Source organism: Dromaius novaehollandiae, chromosome 23, assembly GCF_036370855.1.
Source record: "Dromaius novaehollandiae isolate bDroNov1 chromosome 23, bDroNov1.hap1, whole genome shotgun sequence".
NCBI lineage: Eukaryota > Metazoa > Chordata > Aves > Casuariiformes > Dromaiidae > Dromaius > Dromaius novaehollandiae.
This window is the reverse complement of record NC_088120.1, coordinates 3,466,749-3,489,987: the sequence shown is the minus strand read 5'-3', so window position 1 is coordinate 3,489,987 and position 23,239 is coordinate 3,466,749. Positions and strand designations below refer to the sequence as shown.

Genomic DNA, 23,239 nt, shown 5'->3' with positions numbered 1-23,239 from the left:
TATCTTTCAAAAGTATAATTCTTCTTAGGAGTGCCATCTGGTGTTTGTCGGCTCACACCAAGATAGTCTTTTTTACAGGTCAGGGTGCTGAAGCATAATAGAATGTCTGGTTTATTTAGGCAAGATGAAGGATTCAACATTTAAATGAAAAATCAGAATCAGTTACAAAAAGATTTGATAGCAAATGGATTATCAGTAGTTTCCTGAAATTTAATTCTGTTCTTAGCTGCTCCTTTGCAATTCCCTTGGTTGTTACCCAGCTATAGAGCACAGAATTATTTCTAGCAATTCAAAGCGAAGCCTCTGACACCCACCCAGGACACTCCCAGTAAACCGAATGGACGCCTGATCCCATTCTTCCAGTACTGCCATGCAGAATAGGGACTGAGATCTGTTCTGTCCGCGTAAGCTTAAATGCTTTGTGTTCTGTCAATACAAGTAGTGTGTGTGAGGGCACTACTGAAACAACGTTTTGGGGAAACACCCTATTCTCAATCTCAGTCCTCTATCTAAGGGAGTGTGCTGTAAGTAAGTAAGCTGATGTTTTACAGTGTAAGCTGACGAAGTATGAAATTAAAGAAAACATTATTCAACTTATTAAAAGATATTTTATCTTGTTCCCTTTTCCCCCCTGTTCTATCTGGTGAAATATTTTCATTTCAACATGTTTATTTTATTTTTTCTATATATTATTCACTTCAATCAAACACAGGTTTTCATGGTTCATCAAAGCACTGTCTTTTCATCAGAGCACTGTCAGAAGCTATTGTCAGCTACCTCATAAAATTGCTATCTGCAAAAATCATCCTGTTCTCCAGAAGGGCAATCTGTTTTCCAGAAAGGATGGAAATATGTCATGACTGCATTTACACTCTGAACTGAATATTTTCTTTGAAACAATCAGGGCATCTTTCTCGTTCTGTCTGACACAGTCGCTGTTACGCATGTTCAGTGTCCACAGGATGGCACTGTGTCACAACTATCTTTTGGTGTCATTAACCTTGTGTTTGCAACAGTCTGTCTACCTTGTAGTCTGGGCAACTTCGTGTCATGTCCGACTTAATCAGGCTAAAGACCCTCACCCACTTCTTCTGTCTTGCTCTGTTACTTTTATTACAAAACCTAGTAACTAAAGCTGGAACCAAAGTGTCTTTTCAAAAGTACCTCGTTTTAAGTAAGGACTCTGAACAAGGAATCACCTACTGTTAAAAATGTGTTTTCTTTTCGCATTGACTATATGCCTAGCTTCATCTTCCAGACCCTGAACTGTGCTTTCTCTTTGTCTGCTAAGTTAAATAATATTGCACTGTCTTAAATTTTCTCTCCAGTTAAATATTTTTTCCTGTGGTGAAGATATCTGTTCTTATTTTTGATAAGCTAAAAAGATTGAGTCCCTCCAATCTCTCTAGAATATCAAGGCACTATTACAACTTTCTTAGTCTCTTGGAATTTCCCAGGAACCACTGAATGCATAGACACAGAAGCTGAACCAAAGGGCCCGCCCCTATCCAACTTTAATTACTTTTGGAGGTATATAAATTAGGAATGTAGTCAATCCAGACCATGTCTAGAGTTAAGGAGAGATGGGCAGTTGCAGAGGGCACTTTGGATTTCAGGAGGCCCCGCCTTTGGGGTGGCCCACTGGCTATAGAGGAGGCTCTCATGTGCTGCTCGCTGGGGCTGTATTGTCACTGTCAAATAGCTTTGCTCCAGTGTCACTCTGCACCTTAGTTCTTCATCATCTGCATGGCTGTTAGTTTCCCTCTATTCTCCCTTAGTATGGATGAACCAGTTCCTTCCAAGGCCAAACCTGTATGTCATGCTGGGGATAGTAGTGTGGATAAATAAAACAAAATAGGTCTGGTTTCCTCTGCTCTAAACTGTTCCTGAATGCTGTTGTAGCAAGCCTTGCCTGCAGCATCCAACACAACCCTACAGTTTGCCCTGAGCTATCCATTGTGTGGTTGTAGGTGATGTGCTGTGAAAAATCTTACTTTGGTAGGCTGTGACATCACCTTCAATCTATTTCAGGCACATTGAACAGAAAAAGTAGTCACAGCCCATGGCCAAGGGCACCAGGTGGAGCCCAGGAAGAGATGGGCCAAGGACAGTGCTATTGCAGCCAACCCATCTGAGAGGAGTTCGGTCTTGAGAAGTGTGGATGAAAATTTTCTGTGCTGTGCCTGGTGGGGGTCAGAGATGCTACATGGGCTGATACCTTCAGCGCTGTAGAGGTAACTTTAGGAATGCAATTGAGTGCCTACAATTGTACAGACCATAAACTGAAAATAATGAAAACAATAATATTATCCAGAGGTGATAACATATTCACTTGCTACTCATTATGCATCTTTTATGCTCTGGGTATCATATAAGCCTTGTCTAGGCAATACATCCTACTGGAAGATTGTTTTCAGCTGAATATGTTGAATGACCTCTTCATCCTTTTGGATTCAAAGTGTTTTGTGAGTGTACATCTTGTAAATGTGCGTGTTCTTTTTTGCTTAATATACAGCTGAATCTACAATCTTGCATTTGACTTAATAAAGTTTAATTTAATGACTGCATGAGATTTAATGTTATTCTTCTTAAATGTGTCTAGTTTAAGAAAACTAATTCTCTTCTTTTTCTGTTTTTCTACAGGAAAATCATTTGACTCTTTAGGAATTTTTCTTAATTGAGTAAAAAGCAGGTAACTGGAATCTTTATTTCTGGGCAAAATGAGCAATAACAAATCTTCACTGTGGGATGGTGCTCTGATTAAGAGCTCTGATGGAACTCAATATTGAAAGAAAAAAGGTATCAACTGGAGTGTTCAACCTCTGCTTAAAACCCCCTTTGCACTTGGCAACTGCAGTAATGCCAGTTTATAAAAAGAGTTCTGAAGAGATCTGGGCACTACTTATTCATAAGCTTTATGTCTCTACCTGGCCAGTTTGTAGAAACTGTAATAAACAGTAGTATTACTGTACACATAGTAAATATGATGCCTTGAGAAACAGTCAAAATGGCTTTTGTAAAGGTAAGTTATGCCTCACAAGTCTGTTGAAGTTATTAGGAAACGCTGATGAGTATATGGATTGGGTGAAGTCCAACTGATGTAATTTACTTCTGACAAGGCCCTTTGCCAGATACTCTTAAAGAAGGTAAGTAAAGAAGGCTCAGACATACTAAGTGATCTGGAAAATATATGAATGGTGAGGTGGTGACATCTGCTGATGAGACGAAGCTCTTTGGGGTAGTAAAGACAGAGAATGACTGGGCAGACCTGCAGAGAGCCTTGTGACTAGGTAGAAAAATGGGAGAAGGAATTCAGTAAAGACAGATGCAAAAAGTGAGCAAATAAGAAAAAAACAAAATTGCCAACAGGGTAATATCAGGGCAACAGGAATGATTGCAAGTATGGACTGACTTCCAGATACTAAACAACTGAATGGACAAGAAGTAACATTATGGTAGAGATCTATAAAATGAACGGTTGGCTGAAGAAAATAGATAGGGATGATTATTCCCTGTCTCTTTAAAACCAGGACAACACATCAGATGAAATTATGATGAACTAGTTTTAAAACAAACAAAAGGATGCAGTGAAGCTACGCCACTTACTATTGTAAGAAGTGTTTCTCCGTGATGGTTGGAGGAGGCCTGCCTGGGGAACTCTGTTCTTGGAGAAGTTTAGCTTCTCTCTTGTTAGCCCTCAGAGCATACTTCAAACCCATTCTAGACCCATATTCTGAGTCTCTTTCATGAAAGAATGGGTTTGCATTACCTAAGTGATGTTCTGTTACTTGGGTGTAGGTCTGACTTAAGATCTCAAGGTAATCTTTCTTAGAATGTTCTATTCAGGTTTATAAGGATTTCAGGTTACCCTAAGTGAGTCTAAAGAAACATATGGAAAGATTGTGGTTTGCATATTGCTGAGAAACACTGACCTAAAACTGATAGCTTAATTTCCACATTACTTGTATCATCATTCTGGACTAACACATTCGCTTTCTTTCTCCAGATCCCATTAACCAATAACCAGCCATATCCTTCCTCTTTTGAGGGAATCACCACTCCACAAGTCATTACAATCATCCACTGTTTGCATAATCAAGAACATCTCAGTACCTGGAACATTCTGTGATCTTCAGCACCAGAGCATTGAATTCTGGTAACCAAAACTTGATTCCAGCATTTGAAGACTGAATGTGTGTTGAAGAGAAAGCCAGAATGGTCTGGATGAATAAGTGAAAACAGAGCTCTGCACTGTTCACAAAGAAGGCCTTGACTTAAAATCTGGCAGAAATTACGTTTATGTAGTAGGAATCCAGACAGTATTGTATTATATCTTGGGTACTCTACTAACAGAGTCCCTCGAATAACAAAAATGTGACATTCAGCTACTAGATTGGAAGAGAAAATAATCTCAAGGATAGCTTTGTCCCAAACATTGGGGCATTGATTACATGCCCAGATGTTTCTGTTTTGGCCTCTCTTCCATACTGATTTATGCAACTTTGCAGAAGATCAGTACAAAAAGGAGGTGTGAGGAGAGGATAATAAAGAATGATTTTGTCTTCAGGTACATTAGAAGTTGTAAGATAAAAAATAAAAAATACCTACATTCCCACCACTGACACTACCTTCTGTGTTGTCATATGCCAGGATCATCTTTGGATGATTATGTTAACATTTTGCTTTTTAACAATGGCTTCAAATAAGATGCGATGGAAAAACTAACTTCAGAGAGTGCCTCATCTACTGTCCAAGCTCCTATTTGCAAGGAGTTAGTATTTCTTTAGTGTTGGACCCTAGTACAAAAAGTTCTGCTTCAGCAAAATGTGAACATCTTTTTTCATTGTGGAGGGAAGATTACACTGGGAAGTGAAATCAGAGCAGAGAAGATTACATTGGCAAGTGAAATCAGAGCAGAGAATGACTCAGTATAACCATTCAGCAGAGCTCTCTCTCCAGAGCTCAGCAGATAAGTCATTAAATTTCACTGAAACACCACTGGCTTTGGACGAAAGGACACTATTAGGGCTGAAGATTTCGCTGTCAGCCCTTCTGTCTGTTATAACTTTGGCAACGATCCTTGCAAACGTTTTTGTCATTATTACAATTTTTCTGACTAGAAAGCTCCACACACCTGCAAATTACCTCATTGGTTCCTTGGCAGTGACCGATCTTTTAGTGTCTGTCCTAGTGATGCCCATCAGCATTGCTTACACTGTCACCCACACATGGGCCTTTGGCCAAGTGTTGTGTGATATCTGGTTATCCTCAGACATCACGTGCTGCACAGCCTCAATCTTACACCTCTGTGTTATTGCACTGGACAGATACTGGGCTATCACAGATGCTTTGGAATACGCCAAACGCCGGACTGCTGGCCGAGCAGCACTCATGATTGCTGTGGTCTGGATGATCTCTATTAGCATTTCTGTGCCACCACTTTTCTGGAGGCAAGGGAAAGCTCATGAAGAAATTGCGAAGTGTACTGTGAACACAGATCAGATTCCCTACACAATTTACTCCACCTGTGGAGCTTTCTACATCCCAACTGTGCTCCTCGTAATATTGTATGGTAGAATTTATGTAGCAGCTCGATCCAGGATTCTGAAGCCACCTTCATTATATGGGAAACGATTTACTACTGCACACCTGATTACTGGCTCTACTGGGTCTTCTCTCTGCTCCATTAACTCCAGCCTGCATGAGGGGCATTCCCATTCAGGTGGATCCCCAATATTTATCAATCATGTTAAAATAAAACTTGCAGATAGTGTCCTGGAAAGGAAAAGAATTTCTGCTGCAAGAGAAAGGAAAGCCACCAAAACTCTAGGCATAATTCTGGGAGCTTTCATTTTCTGCTGGCTGCCATTTTTTGTCATGTCCCTGGTCCTGCCAATCTGTCGGGATGCTTGTTGGTTTCATCCTATCCTACTGGACTTTTTTACATGGTTAGGTTACTTAAATTCACTGATCAATCCAGTCATTTACACAGCTTTTAATGAAGAATTTAAACAGGCTTTCCAAAAACTAATACATTTCAAAAAGTGCTCGTCTTGATCCTCTCCTATTGTTATTGACTTCTGTACAACCTCACAGCCTACTCGGAGACTTTCTGTACCTTTATTCCTTAAGTAAGGAGTGGTAATTGCCATCTCTGCTGCTAGCCTGTGTTGTGCATGTAACTGGGAACTTCTTGCCAATTTGATACTTTCTGTCTGGAATTCTGTATCCCATAGTAGAACTTGTCTATGGTCTCTGCAGTGATCCTTTGTGTATATAAGATCAAAACATGAAGTAAGCTTTGTAACAAGTGAAAGAACCAGAAAGCTGAGTTTGTATGATAAGATATTGCCCAGTTCTGCCATGACTTTGTAACCTGATGGGAGGAGAATGTGTGCATATTTGCAGGACTTCAGTATTTCTGGTGTATATTATTAGCAATTTATGTAAGCAGAGAACATTTCTAGAGAACAGGATCTGCTGCCTACTTTTTCTGTGGCATGTATCCTATCCATTTGAAATTGATAAAACCAGTAACTTCTTCAGAAATTGTGTGACACAGTCTGACTATAAGCAACAGGGCACAAAGACATAACAAATATCTAAGTTTGGTTGACACTTCATGATTATGCATTTTGCATTTGCTGCTACACTTTTGGTGAACTCCAGAAAGAAGACTTATTTATTTGAAATTATTTTTACACATTTTATCATGAATAGAATAGCCAGTGCAGAAATACTACAAAATAAATAGCATGAAAATTATTGAAAATTACCTTGATCTTATATTTGTTATTTAATTTTTTGCATGCACAAACTGAAACAGGCAAATATGTTTCGCATCTGTGTGGAGTGACAGGGACCTTGGAATGGAGCCTGAAGAAGCACAAGTTCCTTCTTTGGTTCTGGTACAAGTTTCTTCCATAGCCATGGAAAAATGAATTGGACATAAGTTAGCAAGTATAGCTGTACACTGCTATGTCTAATCCATGGGCACCCAGGCACTCTGTATGGGATCAAGTAAGTGCCTAAGAATGAGACAATTAAAAAAAACATTTTTTTCAGTCTTCCGTGAGAAATTAGAATCTTCACATGAGATGTAGAAACTGTGAACCTCTCAGAAAAGATTGAAAGAACTGGGAGGTTGAAGGCTGAGGCAAGATAATAATAGTCTTCAGATAGATAAAAGAGAAATGCCAAGAGGAAGGGAATAATATGTTCTCTGTATTCATAGACAGTCAGACAAGAAATCAGGGACTTACAGAGGGGAGAATTAGGTGAAGTATCAATAAGAACTTTCAGAGTAAGGTTGTTGGGGTGGATGTGGAGTCACCATCTCTGGAAGTCTTTAAGAACTGGTCAGACAAACATCTGTCAGAAATCATAATGTCAGGACCCTCTTCTGTGGCAAGGGAATGGAGTAGAGCTTGGAAAGTGGAGGAGGTCCCCTCTAATCTGCATTTCTGTAGCGCTAGGATTCTGTTGTAGACATAACCTGTGTAAAGACTATATAACCTGCATATACACACACACACACACACACACACACACACACAAACTTTATATATATGTGTGTGTGTATATATATACCTTTATATATATACTTTTATATCTATATTTATATAGAGATATAGATATATATAAAACCCATGTATAAACTGCAGCTCCAGACACCCTTCCAGATTGCCATCCCTGCATCCAGGATAGCTGCTTAAGTCCTGGGGATCCAGGCCACTCCCAGCTACTACCACTGTGGGACAGTGAGTCTGGCACTGCCAGCCCAGGGTTGGTCTGGTGGTAGCTGAGGTATGCAAGGCATCCCCAAGGGTTGACATAACCATCACTGCTAAAATAATGGGATATACAGTCTCATATTGTCTCTGCTGCAGGGGATCTACAGGACTACATGAGTCTGAAGAGACATCACTCCAGGATCCTGCAGGGCCTTGTCACCCAAAGGACCATTTGCGGAAACTACAGGAAGATCTCCTAGCTTAGTACAGGTCACTGCATATTCCAGAACTCTGGCATCTTCTAAAGGAGACAGACGAGCATCCAGTTTCTCCCCAGCGGACATAGTCCATCCTCCCCAGATGACATAGTCCATGTTGTTTTAGAATAAACTTCCTCATCATGGGCCTGGGTGGTGCAGGCCTCCCTGGGCAGTAGAGGCCCACATCAGGGTTTCAGTCAGTCATGGAGCTCATGTAGAACGGTGGCCGGCTGTCATCATCTGAGTAAAAAAGAGCAGATGTTCAAAGACAGATTTCATACCAGTGGGTTCACATCACTGGAGCTCTTTGCATCCTCTACAAGCTGTAGGAGCATTTGGAGGGGCCTTTCCATTTGACAAGACTGCTTTTTCATGACCCAGCAATGCTGCCAGCAGTGGCTGAATCCCAAAACAAAGAGCATGCTGAAAAGTTTCCTGCAGCCATATAGCATAAGCAATACTATGAGAATACCCACAATGTGACATCTACTCCCTCAGGAATTTTTTCCTGTCCCCAACCTGGAAGATGGTCACAGCCTGAGGAGTCTGTGATCCCACAGGTCATGGGATCAGACCCATGTAGCCCTTTACTACACTATAAGCAAAGGTTTCCTCTCATGAAGACATTTTATTTGGATATCTCCTAAGCTGCCTCTCCTTCTCCTTTTGATGCTGTCCATCCTGCCTGCACTGGGTGACTTCTGGACCCATGTCCTGTGTGCTCATCTGGCACAGCACTTGGAGCTGAGGGGTCCAGTAGTGCAGCAAGGCAAAACAGCACACATCTTTAACTCCATGAACATACCTGTTTTACAATTTAAAAACAAACAAACAAAAAAAGACCCAAGTGGAGCAATAGAATAAAAAATAAACCAAATAAATGAGAGTCCGGGTCACAATCAAAATCCCAGAATGAAGGTCTTGGTTCCTTATTGGTGACCTTAATGGGAGAACCAAAGATTGTTCCTCCTCCCTTCCATGCCTGGCCAGCACAGTATTGTGGTCTCTCACTTTGTACCAGCCTCTCCTGAGAGCTGTAAGTTTGTCTTGCCACCATATGATCTGCTGCCTGCTAAAGCAGGGCATGCCTTCAGAGAGTTTTCTTATGAGCTACTGATTCTGTTCCTACCTCATGTTTCAGGAAGTCATGGTAGTAGTGAGTACTCAGGTCATGGTGTTCCTGCAAAAGCTTGGCAGCAATGCCTATCCACTGGTTTGCCCAAGCAATGCTCAGCATTGGCCCGGATTCCACTTAGGGAGCTTCTGCACAGTGTCTTCAGGTGGCCTTATGCATGGTTCTGAACCTTAAAGTCAGAGGTAGCCTTGAAGCAGTTGATGTCAACATCTCCCAATTAGAAGTATCTATAGAGGCACCAATAGCAAGCATGACATTCCTTGCTCAGATGTGGGAACATGCAATACACAGAATCAGAATAATTCACGTTGGAAGGAACCTCTGGAGATCTCTAGTCCAGACTAGACCAGGTTACTCAGGGTTTTATTTGACCTTCCAAGCATGAGGATGCACAACTCTCTGGGCAATCTGTTCCAATGCCTGACTGTCCTCATGGTGAAAAAGATTTTCCTTAAATCCAGTTGGCACCTCTCTTGTTTCAGCTTATGCCTGTTGTGTCTCATCTTCCTACCACTCACAACTGCGAATAGCCTGGTTCTGTTTCCTTGATTACTTCCTCATAGGTACTGCGGTGATGACTGCTGTTAGGTTCCCCCAAAGCCTTTTCTCCTCGAGAGTGAGCAAGTCTGGTTCCTTCAGCTTCTCCCCCTACCCTCCTGCAGCAAGTGCTCCGGTCTCCTGACCATTTTGGTGGCACTCCACTGACCTCACTCCAGTTTATCGATGTCTTTCTTGTACTAAGAGGCCCAAAATTAGACACAGTATTCTATATGTGGTGTAACAACTTTTCTGAGTTCTGTTTTAATCCAGCCAAGATTCTTCTGTTGAAAATGCCAGTGACAAGACATATCTTTTGTACAGTTGTTGTCAGTAACTGCAATTTTGCATTTAGGCTTCATCACTCTTGAAACAGAAAGAGGAAATGTAGGTTAGTAGTTAATGAAGTTAAAAGCCCTCTCAGCCAGATTTTTCTCTAAGCTGCCTTGTTCACATACACACCATGTCCAGTTTCTGGTGGCAGCAGTCATATTTTCACAACAGCTCTGTTGCCAGCAATTGCCAGTGAGAGGAAGGCCCTTTTCTCCAGCCTGTCAAGGTCCCTCGGAGTATCAGTCCGACCCTGCAGCATAGCAGTAGCTCTCCCCAATTTGCTACTGCCTGCAAACTTGCTGAGAATGCACACCATCTCCTTGTCCAGGCCATTAGTAAAGACATTAAACGGTACCATCCTCAGTGTGCATCCATGAAGGATGCCCCTAGATGCCAGTTGGACTTTGTGTTGTTGATCACAGCTCTTCGAGCCCAAAGCTCCAGAAATTTTTCCATCCACTTCACACCTCACTTACCTGGTCCATATCTCACCAATCTGACTATAAGACAACTGTGGGAGACCATGTTAAAGGCCTTGCTAAAATCAATGCTAAAACGAATCAGTACACATCCAGTGCTCTCCCCTTGTCCATACAGCCAGGTGTCTCACTGTAGAAGGCAATCAGGTTGGTAAGGCATGATATGCCCTTGGTAAACCCTTGATGTCTGCTCCTGGTCACTTTCTTCTCCTTTATGTGCTTGGAAATGGCTTCCAGGATGTGTTGAACAATCTTCCCCAGGATAGAGGTGAGGCTGACCAGCCTGCAGTTGCCTGGATCCTTCTTCTTTCCATTCTAGAGGATGGGTATGACATTTACTTTTTCTTCAATCATTAGGAACATCTCCTGATGACCAGGACCTTTCAAAGATGACAGAGAGTGATCACACAATGACACTGGCAAGCTTCCTCAGCATTCTCTAATGCACCCCATCTGGTCCCACATGTATGCCTAATTCAGCTGAAATTTTTAAGACATCTGCTCCAGGAAGGGGCCAAATACCCCCTAAACTCACCTTACTCTAACAACAAGACCTCTACTGTCTACAAAGGGAGACCAAAATAAGTGACTTGTACGGAGCAGTCTGTACTGTAGATATCTAATGTATCCAGACAAACCTGGCTCTCAGTGTGTGCAGATGCTGTTTATTACTTCCAGCAGCTGCCACTCCCCATCCTGGTGCTCTCCAGACATGCCAGGTTCTGGCTCCTTGTGATCCTGGTGAAGACAGAGATGAAGATCCTCTATCTGAGGAGGACATGGTGCTCTCACTACAATACCATAGCACATGCTTTTTGAGCAAGAGGAAGGTGTCAGTGGTTTGAACTGACTAAGACATTGATCTGCTGATGTTGCTGCTTGCTTCTCAGAGAGCAATGCCTTCATTCCTGTACCTTGATATGGACGTGGGCTCCTGGGGGAGTTCATTGTGGTATCCTGCTGATCCTAGAAACAAGAAATAGTTATAGAGACAAATGACTTACGCTGGTTTCCACACAGAGTGCTGATAACAATGTAAGAGTAACAAGCTGTGCAGCACTGCTGCCCACACAAACAACCATCTGGGGTTTTTCTCCTACTTACTGTGTTTAATAGTACTCCTAAACTCTGTGTGGCACCCAGCACAGGCAACGCTCCACCCCTGTCAGGAGCTTTTAGAAGCTAATGAAATAAATATGATGATCTTATCATGACTCTGATGTTATAAATACTTAAAGTCGGAATTCCTTGAATCAGGTATTAGCATGAGAATCTCAACTTCCCTTTAAAAAGACAATCAACATTTTAGTCTTCCTTGCAGAGAAAAGCAAGAAATTTTGACTTGATGGATACCACCAATTCAGAAACCAGAAGGCTGATTCAGCTCACTAACCTGGCAGAAAACTATTCACTCTCTGAGTTAATTTTCTGCCAGTTTAATGAACTGAACAAATGTCAGAACTGGTGCAACAGAGATCGATGTCTTCCTTGTACTAAGAGGCCCAAAATTAGACACAGTATTCTATATGTGGTGTAACAAATGCTGAGTAGAGCAGGATCATCACTTCCCCTGATCTGCTGGCTATGCTTCTGTTAATATAGCCCAGGATGCTCTCAGTCTTCTTTGCTGCCAAGGCACACTGCCGGCTCACGTTCAGCTTGCTGTCTACTAAGACCCCCAGGTACCATCCAGCAGAGCTGCTACTCAGCCAGTCAATACCCAGTCTGTATCATTGCAATGTATTCTTCCTTCCCAGGTGCAGGATTTTGCATTTGTCCTTTGTTGCATTTCATAAAGTTTCTGCCGTCCTATTCCTCCAGCCTGTCTAGGTCCCTCTGAATGGTGGCCCTGCCTTGGAGTGTATGGACTGGTCCCCCAAGTTCAGTGTCACCTGCAAACTTGACAGGAGTGCAGTGTATCACCTCCTTCAGGTCACTGATAAAGATGTTAAACAGGCCAAGCCCCAGGATATACCTTTGCAGTACTCCACTTGCTATCACACTGTCCAGCTATCCAGACCATAATGTCCCAAACTGGATACCAGGATATTGTGGGAGGTAATGTTGAAAGCCTTGCTAAAGTCAAGGTGAATAACATCCATTGCTTTTCCCTCATCCACAAATCCAGTCATTTTATTTTAGAAGGCAGTCTAACTGGTCAGGCATGATTTACCCTTGGTAAATACATGCTGACTGTTCGCCTTCTTCTCCTTCACTATGTTCTTGCTCAGATCCTGCCTCCCGAGGGCAGTGCAACCCAAGGCCACAACTCTGTCATGCTTTTGCAAACTGTGTTGCAGGATTGGTTAGAGAAAATCTCTGGGCTTGATGTCACAGCAGCTATTGCTACACCTCCAGGAGCCTGAAAGAGGTCAGTGACCTCTGCAGCAGCCTGCAGCTTAGACCACAGAGCACAGGGAGAGGGGTCTCAAAGTACAAGAGGAAGAGGGGAGCACTTGGTCTGTGTCTGGTATTCAAGGAGCTCTAACAATAACATTTCCCTGCTGTATCTTTATAGCTGATTCTGAGTGGACAGTGGACTGAGATTCCTGCACTAATGCACACAGTCCCTAGAAGGATGGCTCAGCTGGATTAAAGACTAGCAGGTGAATGGAGGCAGTGTATGTGGTTCAAGCAGTTTGCACCTTGCTTGTTCCTGACCAGCTCCAGCAGTGTACTAGGGTAGGCTTGTGAAAAAAAGGATATGCTTACATCCCCTATCCTGGATGGCTTTGTATCCAGTGCATAGTACATTGAGTGTTCCAACAGAAACCCAAATCCTAGGAAATCCTGCGAATAAGTCCTTGAAGAAGGCTTCCTCTTCATCCCACCCCTTGGATTGAGGCATATTATCTCTGCTTCCATGCTGATGTTCTGAGCCTGCCCTTTGCGAAGGATCTTTTGTCCCTTGCTTCTTCCCAATGTTCAGAAGGGCATCTGGCACCTTCCTATCCACCATCCTTCCCATTACTGTTGGATCACCAGCTGCTTGATTTTTCCTGGCCTCATAATAATTCCTACCCAGAAAATTTAATCCTGTCTGTACATATACAAATCAAGCTGGGAAGAGGGAAGGGTGAGCAAGACCTTGACAATACAGCCCAGTAGTTAGAATACACCTAGACAGTGGACAATTCAGAGTCAAATTTATTCTCTAGTAAGTAGTAGATTGAAATTATTCTGTTGTGCATAAACAAAAGGTGACATTAGGAACTTTGTCCTTCAATATCTGGGGACTGACAGTGTTTGAAAACAGACTTCCTACCAGAGTATTTTGTCATAGACTTAGTGAGTTGGCATTTCCAGGAGAGAGCTGGGCTGGCAGTGGTACCTAAAGCCAAGAAAAGTTCCCAGTTGAGAATCCCCAGAGGGTAAGGGGACCTTCCTGCATGGTTCTGGAGGCCAAGTGTCTCCACAGCATTTCCCCTGATGGTTTGCCTGCCCAGTGTGAAAGCTTCACTGAATCATAAAACCACAGATAATTATCCTTGGAGGACCTTTGGGAGAACAGTTGGTTCATCCCCATTGCTGTCTGGATCAACTATGCTTTTGGCCTTCCTGCCTTGCCTACTCTTTAAAACTTCCAGCGATGAACAGAATGGCAAAACATCATAGCACAGAAGATGACCAACTACTGTTCTTTGGTCTTCTTTGGGCATTTAATGAGACACTGTTTAATTCAAGAGCAAACAAGCTGGGCCCTTTGTTTGATTAGATCGTAGGCTAATTCAGAAAGGCACATAGTCTAATATTGCACCACTCTTAATGTTGGTAAATATTTGATAGAGTGCTTCAGGAAATCATATTTGAAAAACCTGTGATATCGAATTGCCACAGGAAAACACTAGCTAAAGCTCGTAAATGAAAGATAAATAACACCACACAGCTTTTGAGTTGAAAGGAGGAGGCTGTCATGTCACAGAGATCAATGTCCATATTTACTATGTCATTAATGGTCCATGGAGTCAGGAGTACACAAATGCATTTCGCAGAAGGTACATAAGGACTGCATGATTTCTAAGTGCCTCTCAGGCTTTTATTTTTATTTGTGTGGAGGTATATATTGTGATTGTCCCAGCAGATACAGTTATCTCAGTGACAACATAGAATTAAAAACAGAATTAGCTAAATAAAAGTCAAAGCATGTGTGTTCATAGCAGCACAATGAAATAAAATTTCAGTGAAGGATATTCCTACAACTGGGCAAGAGTGTCAGCAATGAGGAATTGCCAGAGCTGAAGGTAGGCAAGACAAGGAAAGTAGAATTTGATCAGTCCTCCCAGGACAAACCTAAGTAAGTCTTGCACTGTGAAGTGAAGATGGCCCTGTAAAGCATGTGTGTTGAAGTAATACTGCTATGCTAAATCATCAAAAGATAGTTCCTTATGAGTGTGGGCACAAAGGAATAAATGTTATATATGGCAACCAGCGTAAGTCATACTCCCTTTGCAGTACATCTTGAGTGTCCTTGAAGGAGTATCAGGAATGGTGGCTGTATTTACAGTTCCCATGCAATTTCCCTTATGACACTGCAGTTACAGATGCTCAGTAGTTCATGTCACTGAGAGGTGAGGAATTCCCAACAGCTTCAGCAAAATTAATTTAACTTTTCTGAGTTCTGTTTTAATCCAGCCAAGATTCTTCTGTTGAAAATGCCAGTGACAAGACATATCTTTTGTACAGTTGTTGTCAGTAACTGCAATTTTGCATTTAGGCTTCATCACTCTTGAAACAGAAAGAGGAAATGTAGGTTAGTAGTTAATGAAGTTAAAAGCCCTCTCAGCCAGATTTTTCTCTAAGCTGCCTTGTTCACATACACACCATGTCCAGTTTCTGGTGGCAGCAGTCATATTTTCACAACAGCTCTGTTGCCAGCAATTGCCAGTGAGAGGAAGGTCCTTTTCTCCAGCCTGTCAAGGTCCCTCGGAGTATCAGTCCGACCCTGCAGCATAGCAGTAGCTCTCCCCAATTTGCTACTGCCTGCAAACTTGCTGAGAATGCACACCATCTCCTTGTCCAGGCCATTAGTAAAGACATTAAACGGTACCATCCTCAGTGTGCATCCATGAAGGATGCCCCTAGATGCCAGTTGGACTTTGTGTTGTTGATCACAGCTCTTCGAGCCCAAAGCTCCAGAAATTTTTCCATCCACTTCACACCTCACTTACCTGGTCCATATCTCACCAATCTGACTATAAGACAACTGTGGGAGACCATGTTAAAGGCCTTGCTAAAATCAATGCTAAAACGAATCAGTACACATCCAGTGCTCTCCCCTTGTCCATACAGCCAGGTGTCTCACTGTAGAAGGCAATCAGGTTGGTAAGGCATGATATGCCCTTGGTAAACCCTTGATGTCTGCTCCTGGTCACTTTCTTCTCCTTTATGTGCTTGGAAATGGCTTCCAGGATGTGTTGAACAATCTTCCCCAGGATAGAGGTGAGGCTGACCAGCCTGCAGTTGCCTGGATCCTTCTTCTTTCCATTCCAGAGGATGGGTATGACATTTACTTTTTCTTCAATCATTAGGAACATCTCCTGATGACCAGGACCTTTCAAAGATGACAGAGAGTGATCACACAATGACACTGGCAAGCTTCCTCAGCATTCTCTAATGCACCCCATCTGGTCCCACATGTATGCCTAATTCAGCTGAAATTTTTAAGACATCTGCTCCAGGAAGGGGCCAAATACCCCCTAAACTCACCTTACTCTAACAACAAGACCTCTACTGTCTACAAAGGGAGACCAAAATAAGTGACTTGTACGGAGCAGTCTGTACTGTAGATATCTAATGTATCCAGACAAACCTGGCTCTCAGTGTGTGCAGATGCTGTTTATTACTTCCAGCAGCTGCCACTCCCCATCCTGGTGCTCTCCAGACATGCCAGGTTCTGGCTCCTTGTGATCCTGGTGAAGACAGAGATGAAGATCCTCTATCTGAGGAGGACATGGTGCTCTCACTACAATACCATAGCACATGCTTTTTGAGCAAGAGGAAGGTGTCAGTGGTTTGAACTGACTAAGACATTGATCTGCTGATGTTGCTGCTTGCTTCTCAGAGAGCAATGCCTTCATTCCTGTACCTTGATATGGACGTGGGCTCCTGGGGGAGTTCATTGTGGTATCCTGCTGATCCTAGAAACAAGAAATAGTTATAGAGACAAATGACTTACGCTGGTTTCCACACAGAGTGCTGATAACAATGTAAGAGTAACAAGCTGTGCAGCACTGCTGCCCACACAAACAACCATCTGGGGTTTTTCTCCTACTTACTGTGTTTAATAGTACTCCTAAACTCTGTGTTAATTTTCTGCCAGTTTAATGAACTGAACAAATGTCAGAACTGGTGCAACAGAAGCAGTACAGACTCACAAGCAGGGTCAGGAGAAGGGGAGCAGAACTGCATGTATCATCATCAGCAAGCTGTTAGATCACCTGGTTAAAGCCCACCATAGAAACGAAGCAGTATGGAATAGCAATACCTGAAGAGTTAGTTCAGGGACTTCATCAACTGGAAGATGACTCAGACATTTTTAATAGCTGCTGAGAAATCTTTTCTCTGAGTTTGTCTAGCCCCTCATATTAATGAGCTGGGCATAAAATGCATGAGCTGCTTTTGTTTGTTTAAGCCTTCTACGCCCATATGGGTCCTCTGTTGTAAGACATGCTGGCAGTTGCTGTTGCTTCCCCATACTATTCGTGATTTTATGTGTGTTTATCATTCCTCCCCACACACACACCCTGTCATCTCTAGTCACATCCGCTCATACTACAATCACCCTGCACTCTGGAAATTAAACAGCCTTTTCTGTCAAGTACAATAAGATGAGGAGGCTGCCACCACACAGTGACAGCTTTCCATGTAAGAAAGAGACTTTGCGGAAGGAGACTGCTGCTTCCCTCACAGAATTAACCTATTCTCCTCTTCCTATCTGCCCACAGGCAGGGCAGCCTTCCGCAGCCCTCCCCAAGCATGTACACAACATCAATAGCGTAACCTCTGACATGCCTCCTCCTCCCCTCTCCTGTGGGTCTGCCCCCATTCCTGTTCCAGCCTCTGAATAGTTTGCCCCCATTTCCAGTCCCTTTTTCCCTTCAGGGTCCCCTACTTCACTCCTTTCAACTCTGCCAATCGTACACCTTCCCAGTCTAGACCAGGGCTGGGTCTGTCTTCCTCCCCTTTTTACATCCCCACACCCACCGGTCCTTTTCTGTCTTTTAGTCTGATGCCCCCCTTGACTGCATTAAGTCCCCATGCACAAAAAATAAAAAATTGTTCCTTCCCATCAGAGTAACCATAGCTCCCTTATTTCTCTTCTTTTCCTCTAGGTCACGTATCATGTTTCCTTTCCGAGGACAGATCTTTCTAATTCCTTAGCCTCACAACGTTAAGTTCTTCTTCTCCCAGATATCTGCCCAGGCAGTTGCACCTCTGTTCCCACAGCCACTGTGTCATCAGGTGCAGCCATGCCGCTTCTGCACCATCCACAGAGAGCAGGGTGTCTCCCACACTCATCTGGAGGTCTGACATTTGTCATTCCCTGGTTTGCTACTCATCATCCCATTCTAGAACTGGAGCCCCTACCCAGAAGTCAGTTCAGGTGCAATCTTGGTGAAGGGCTTCTTCGTTGCCCTTTATTTCCCCTCAGCTCAGCTTGTTCCCCAATATTCCCCTCACATCTCTCGTTTGCCTCCTATTAGTCCTGCTGGGTGATATGGAGCTTACTCTCTGCCTCGTGCTTACTTTCCAGCAGTATTTCATCGTCCAAATGTAGCTTGCTGCTTGTGGCATGGGAGGTCTAGGAGCGTGCTCCATCGTGTATAGTAAGTATGCTTCTATTGGTTGCACTACTGCATGATGCGAATTCTGTGCTTCCTCTTCCAAGGCCAGTGGCATGGTTGGAAGGGCTGTCTCTTGGCTTGGAGAAAGGGTGCTGAGTTTCCAAAACCCAAAGCAAGGTGCCAGCATCAACACTAAGCGCCTATGTTCTCCAGACGTCCCCCCAATAGCAGCTAAGTAGCCTACCGGGATGCCAGGAGCAATCCCATGCAGACCACTGCAGCCAGTGGACACCTCTGCTAATGACAGTGACCAGGTGGGGTCTTCAGAGATGTTACTGGAGGATACACCAAGGAGAGGGCCCGCCTTGGGGAGATACATCTCTGCTTCTGCCTGTCCCCTTCTCATCCTCTCCTGAATGCTGTCAGCTAGGGTCCCTGAATCCATACAAGTGACCAAGCCTCCATCTTCATAATGATGGGAGCTGAACTGGGAACAAGTGCTGTGAATGCACACTGAGAGACCATGAGAGACCTTCTGCCTTGGGGAGAGACTTCCTCCACAGAGTATCAGAGGATTGGAGCTGGCCACAGGCAGCCAGAGGAAGTCACTGTCCCTCTCCTCCTGGAGGCTGTAGGTGCAGGAGGTCTCAAAATCCCTGGTCAGTGGTGGAACAGGGTTCACCTCTGGGTTCCTGAGAGGACTCTTCTTCAACAGCTGTGACTTAGCTGCCATTTCCAAAGTCTGACCTCTGCCACCCAGAGGAATAAACACCTGCAGACAGTGAGCTTCGGCCTCTCTTATCCCAGTATCATTTTCCCCATCCCTAAACTGGGCCTCAGAAGGCCTCTTGCTTCCCTGATCCACAACCCAGCTGCAGTGGGCACAGAAACATAGGCTGCCAAAACTCTGGATACCGCTGCCAGGGCCCAAGAGCAGAGCTCTGGGCCCTTGAGATGTCCCTGGATGATGAGGCACTTTGGGGCGCCTTCAGTACTTACCAGCTGAGCTTGCCAATGACTAAGGGTGCCAACCCAACCTTGCTACTGGTCCCGCTCGCTACATGCAAAGTGGCACCCAAAATGGTGGTGCTGAGCCTGATGGCAGAAATAGGCCCTTTCCTTAGCCCCTGTCTTAGCCTAACTCCAAGGCTCCCCATCAGCAGCAAGGCCAAGGAGTCAACATGTAGCATGCTGCTAGAGAGCAGCAGGCACAGAGCTTTCGCAATGCCTTCCTTGCCTTTGTGGAGGAGTTCAGTTTCCTGAATGGTTTCCCTGATCACAAGGATCCACCATGAAATGTCATCAAACAGCATCACTAAACACCTTGGGATCTCAGGTGAGTCTTTGTGCTAGAGCGATACTTTCCATCACTATTGTGTTCTCAACACTGCATTCCTGCAGGACTCTAATTTTAATGCAGCTTCTGAGTCTCTGATGGCTAGAGGGGAAGAAAATGGCCTAGTTAAGCCACTTCCACCAAAATCTCTGTGGGAAAGTGGTGAACCTGTTCTTCCTGTATCTATGGCCAAAGGTGCACTGTTATGTAATCACCCACATGCCAATGCTAGGCCCAGAGCACATGCACTTCAGCAGCTGTTCAGAGTCCTCAGATGCCTGGATCCTCATGAATCTTGCACAGGGATTTTATCATGGTGAATCAACAAGATGACATTGGGAGGGAGAAATGCTGGCTCACAGCACTCTCAGGATTTCTCATGGATGGCTGCTTCCTAGGTCATGTTGGCATAACCAGACTTGGACAACAGCCTTTTTCACCCATGTTTGGGTGGAGAAAAACAGGTCAATTTACTCCCAAGCAGACTACATTTATATTTAAGTTTAAACATCCTGCAAGATTACTTCTGTGCAAAAGGGCAGCTTGTCTCATGGACCCCCCTCTCCCCTGACATCCATGAAGATTGCTGTAACTTTGGGCCAGATAGGTGCTTGGCACTTAGCTTGTTGAAAAACACAGGCTTTACAGTACTCTTTCTAGCCAGAAAGAAAATTCTGGAGTTTTTCTGACCAAGGCTCACTAACTCTCTACAAATGTCTTGAGCCTGTGATGAAGAAGGGGTGCAGGGCTGGGTCTACATTCACCATCAGGTCTATACCTTCTATACCCAGATGCTGCAGAAACTTCTACCTGGTGCAGACAGTCTGTATGGAGCATGCTGGTATATGCCTTTCTTCAACCACACTCAAAGGCTCAAAAAGACCTGTCAGCCCTTTTGTATCCATCAGAGAGGCTTGCCCCAAGAACTCACCCTTTCAGTCCTCCTCAGAATGTGAACATACTTATCGGACCCAGTTTTGCTACAGCCACAAAATGAAGAATCCTTATTATATAATTCTATCTTCATATGCAAGCAGCAAGTTCCCTGCAACACTGAAGTTGGTCCTCGCTAGCGTAATCAATATCGGTACCTCTTAGATTAGTTAGCAAGATCAAGTAGATCCCATTCTGCTCACTTTGCATATAGGGTGATCCACCCACTGCAACCCTCAACTAATTGATTCAGGAGATGACAGTGCCCCAGATCCTCTATCTTGCTCCTGATATGAGTGGTTTTTACAGAATTGATGTGTCCCGAGCCACCCTTCACCCCTGGCCTCATAACCTCAGGCTTTGGCACTTATCCCACAACATTTCAGACAACAATCTGAATGTCTTATCAGTCTTCCTCCAAGCATCTGTATGCTCCACTCGAATCTTTCATGTTCTCCATATTGAGACCTCCACATAGAGTTGGATCTTATCTCTGTGGCTGCACCCCTCCTTCCCTTTTCCACATCTAGGACAGCATCTAGGCTTTTATGACAGGTCTTCAGCCATTCTTACTGTGGAAACCAATGAGGACAATGGCAAGTAGCTTATGCCTGAGGAAGACTATAAAAAATAGGCCAAACATGTAGCAACACTTTCCCAATATCTCTCCAGGTTCTTCTTTACTCAGAGTAGGCACCTTCATGATCTATAAAATGTCTGATTGAATTTTCTTTCCTAGTTTGTTCCACCCCTCTTTGAAACGCATATGAACCTTTGGTGCCAATATCATCCTGTAGCAATGAGTGTCACAGTAAAAAAAGTACCTGAAGCACAGCATCATTCCTCCCACAACAGAGCAAATCCAAGAAGAATGTGGAAAACACTCCCAGGCTGCGATGTACACAACGCCTGACAAGGTTGAATCACATGCATTTACACATGCTGAAATCAAGAACTACCTCTTTATCTATTTTTTTTTGATTTAATCTGTCCATTATACCAGCTATGTCATTGTTAGATGTACTTCAAGAGCTACCATTGTATTAGCAAACCTCTCTCATTCCAGTTTGGAAATTAAAAGTAACCATCTGTAAAGGAGAGAATCAAAAAACTGCTAAATGTGGTTGCACTACATAGAGCAGGTAACATGTTCCCTGTGCCTCCACTGTTGAAAGCGGGTGCACTGGTAGGGTTTCATGAAAACAGATACTTCCCGCAGCTAGAATGACTGGAGGCAAGCCTTCTCCATTTCAGCTATAAGAACCAGTAAGATCTTGTTCATTCTACATCTTTGTGTGAGCCTGGACTTTAGCTGTAAATCTAGTGAGTTCTCTTTAAGCTGCAAATACTTCATTCAAAGCCAATATATTTCAGATTATGCAATGCAAACAGGACAAAAGAGATCTATTTTAACTTATTATGACAACATGAGCAATATGACTCTCAGGGCATTACAAGCTAAATCACCTAGCATTCCAAGTATCTTTCTTTGGCATTGCCTGAAATAGCTTTAAAATAGAGTTAGAAATATAATTATAGCTAGTGTACCTACTAGCAAAAGAGTAGACTTGAGACTTCCAACTCCATTTGCATGGCCAGGAGGCTGGAAGCACACTCCATCTGCTAACTGGGTCCTCAGATGACTCGTTTGGGCCGTTCCTGGCAAACGCTACACACAAGCATCAAACCATCATTCCTCAGTGTCCATCACCGTATCACCCTCTAGCAAAAGGTTAGTGTTAAATTAGCCCTGGCGTTTTGCTTACAGCAGAGTAACACTTTGAGTAGCTTTTCCTCTTTGCTGCTGGAAGCTCTGTTGTCTCTGAGTCCAACTAAATGTTTTGTGGTTGCACATACCGGAAGAGGAAAACACCATAGTTGGGTCCCCATATAATTCAGTGCAAAGTCCCAAAATTTCAGAAGGATGATATACAAGGGGAGCTGCAAAAAAGGCCCTCAAGAATAAAACTGCTTTTCATATCCCTGTGCCATATGACACACAGATTTCTCCCCTGTTCTTTGGGAGACAGATCTATTGTAAGTCCCTTGTGTCTCGAGTGGAGAAGAAGCACCTGGAAAAGTATGGGCAATACTGGTCTTTGAGAGCCCTGAAATGACAGTAAAGTGCCCAAACCGGCTTCACACGCAGCCAACTGCACAAGGAACAACTCAGGAACACTGGCCCGAGGGCCCTCTCTTGGCTACACAAGTAAATGCCCTTATACCCAGAAATGTACCGAGATCCACCTTAAAACTAGTTAAATGGCTTTATTTCAACACTCCTACTGGAAGGCTGCTCCAGGACATCGCTCTAACCTTGACTCATTTAGCGGATACCACTTTCTGCCCCGTGTACCACTGCTCCATAGCTGGGGCAGCCGGTCCCCACTCCAGGTGGAGCGGAGCCCCCTCCCTGGGGCACTGCGGAGGACAGCGCGCTCTCGGCTTGTGTCTGGCACAGAAAACGAGCTCACCTTCCCCAGCCCCGCGAAGCCCCGCGAAGCCCCGCGAAGCCCCGCGAAGCCCCGCGGCCTGCGGCGCCCGAGCCCAGCGCGGCGCCCGAGCCGGGCGGCGGCGGAGGCAGGCCCTGCGTCCGCCCCGCGCCTCCTTCCCCCTAAAATGGCCGAAGTTCCCTCGCCGCCTCCTCCGAACTCCAGGCGAGGGCGCGGGGCGGCCGGGCCCAGGCGCCGGCGGAGGGCGCCGCGGAGC

General features: G+C 44.1%; 1 protein-coding gene and 1 long non-coding RNA gene across 2 annotated transcripts; one reads left to right on the top strand and one right to left on the bottom strand.

The window, feature by feature from the left end:
- Positions 1 to 4,000: 4,000 nt before the first annotated feature.
- HTR1D (5-hydroxytryptamine receptor 1D) lies at positions 4,001 to 6,735 on the top strand. The gene has a single exon (XM_026102499.2). The coding sequence runs from the start codon at positions 4,921 to 4,923 to the stop codon at positions 6,055 to 6,057; it is 1,137 nt and encodes a 378-aa protein (XP_025958284.1). The 5' UTR covers positions 4,001 to 4,920; the 3' UTR covers positions 6,058 to 6,735.
- Positions 6,736 to 13,607: 6,872 nt separating this feature from the next.
- LOC112984551 (uncharacterized) lies at positions 13,608 to 23,031 on the bottom strand. The gene is made up of 4 exons (XR_003259523.2): positions 23,005 to 23,031; positions 22,083 to 22,199; positions 16,287 to 16,614; positions 13,608 to 16,028 (listed from the first exon to the last, which is right to left on the bottom strand). It is a non-coding gene; the product is annotated as an uncharacterized LOC112984551 (long non-coding RNA).
- Between the last annotated feature and the right edge of the window lie 208 nt (positions 23,032 to 23,239).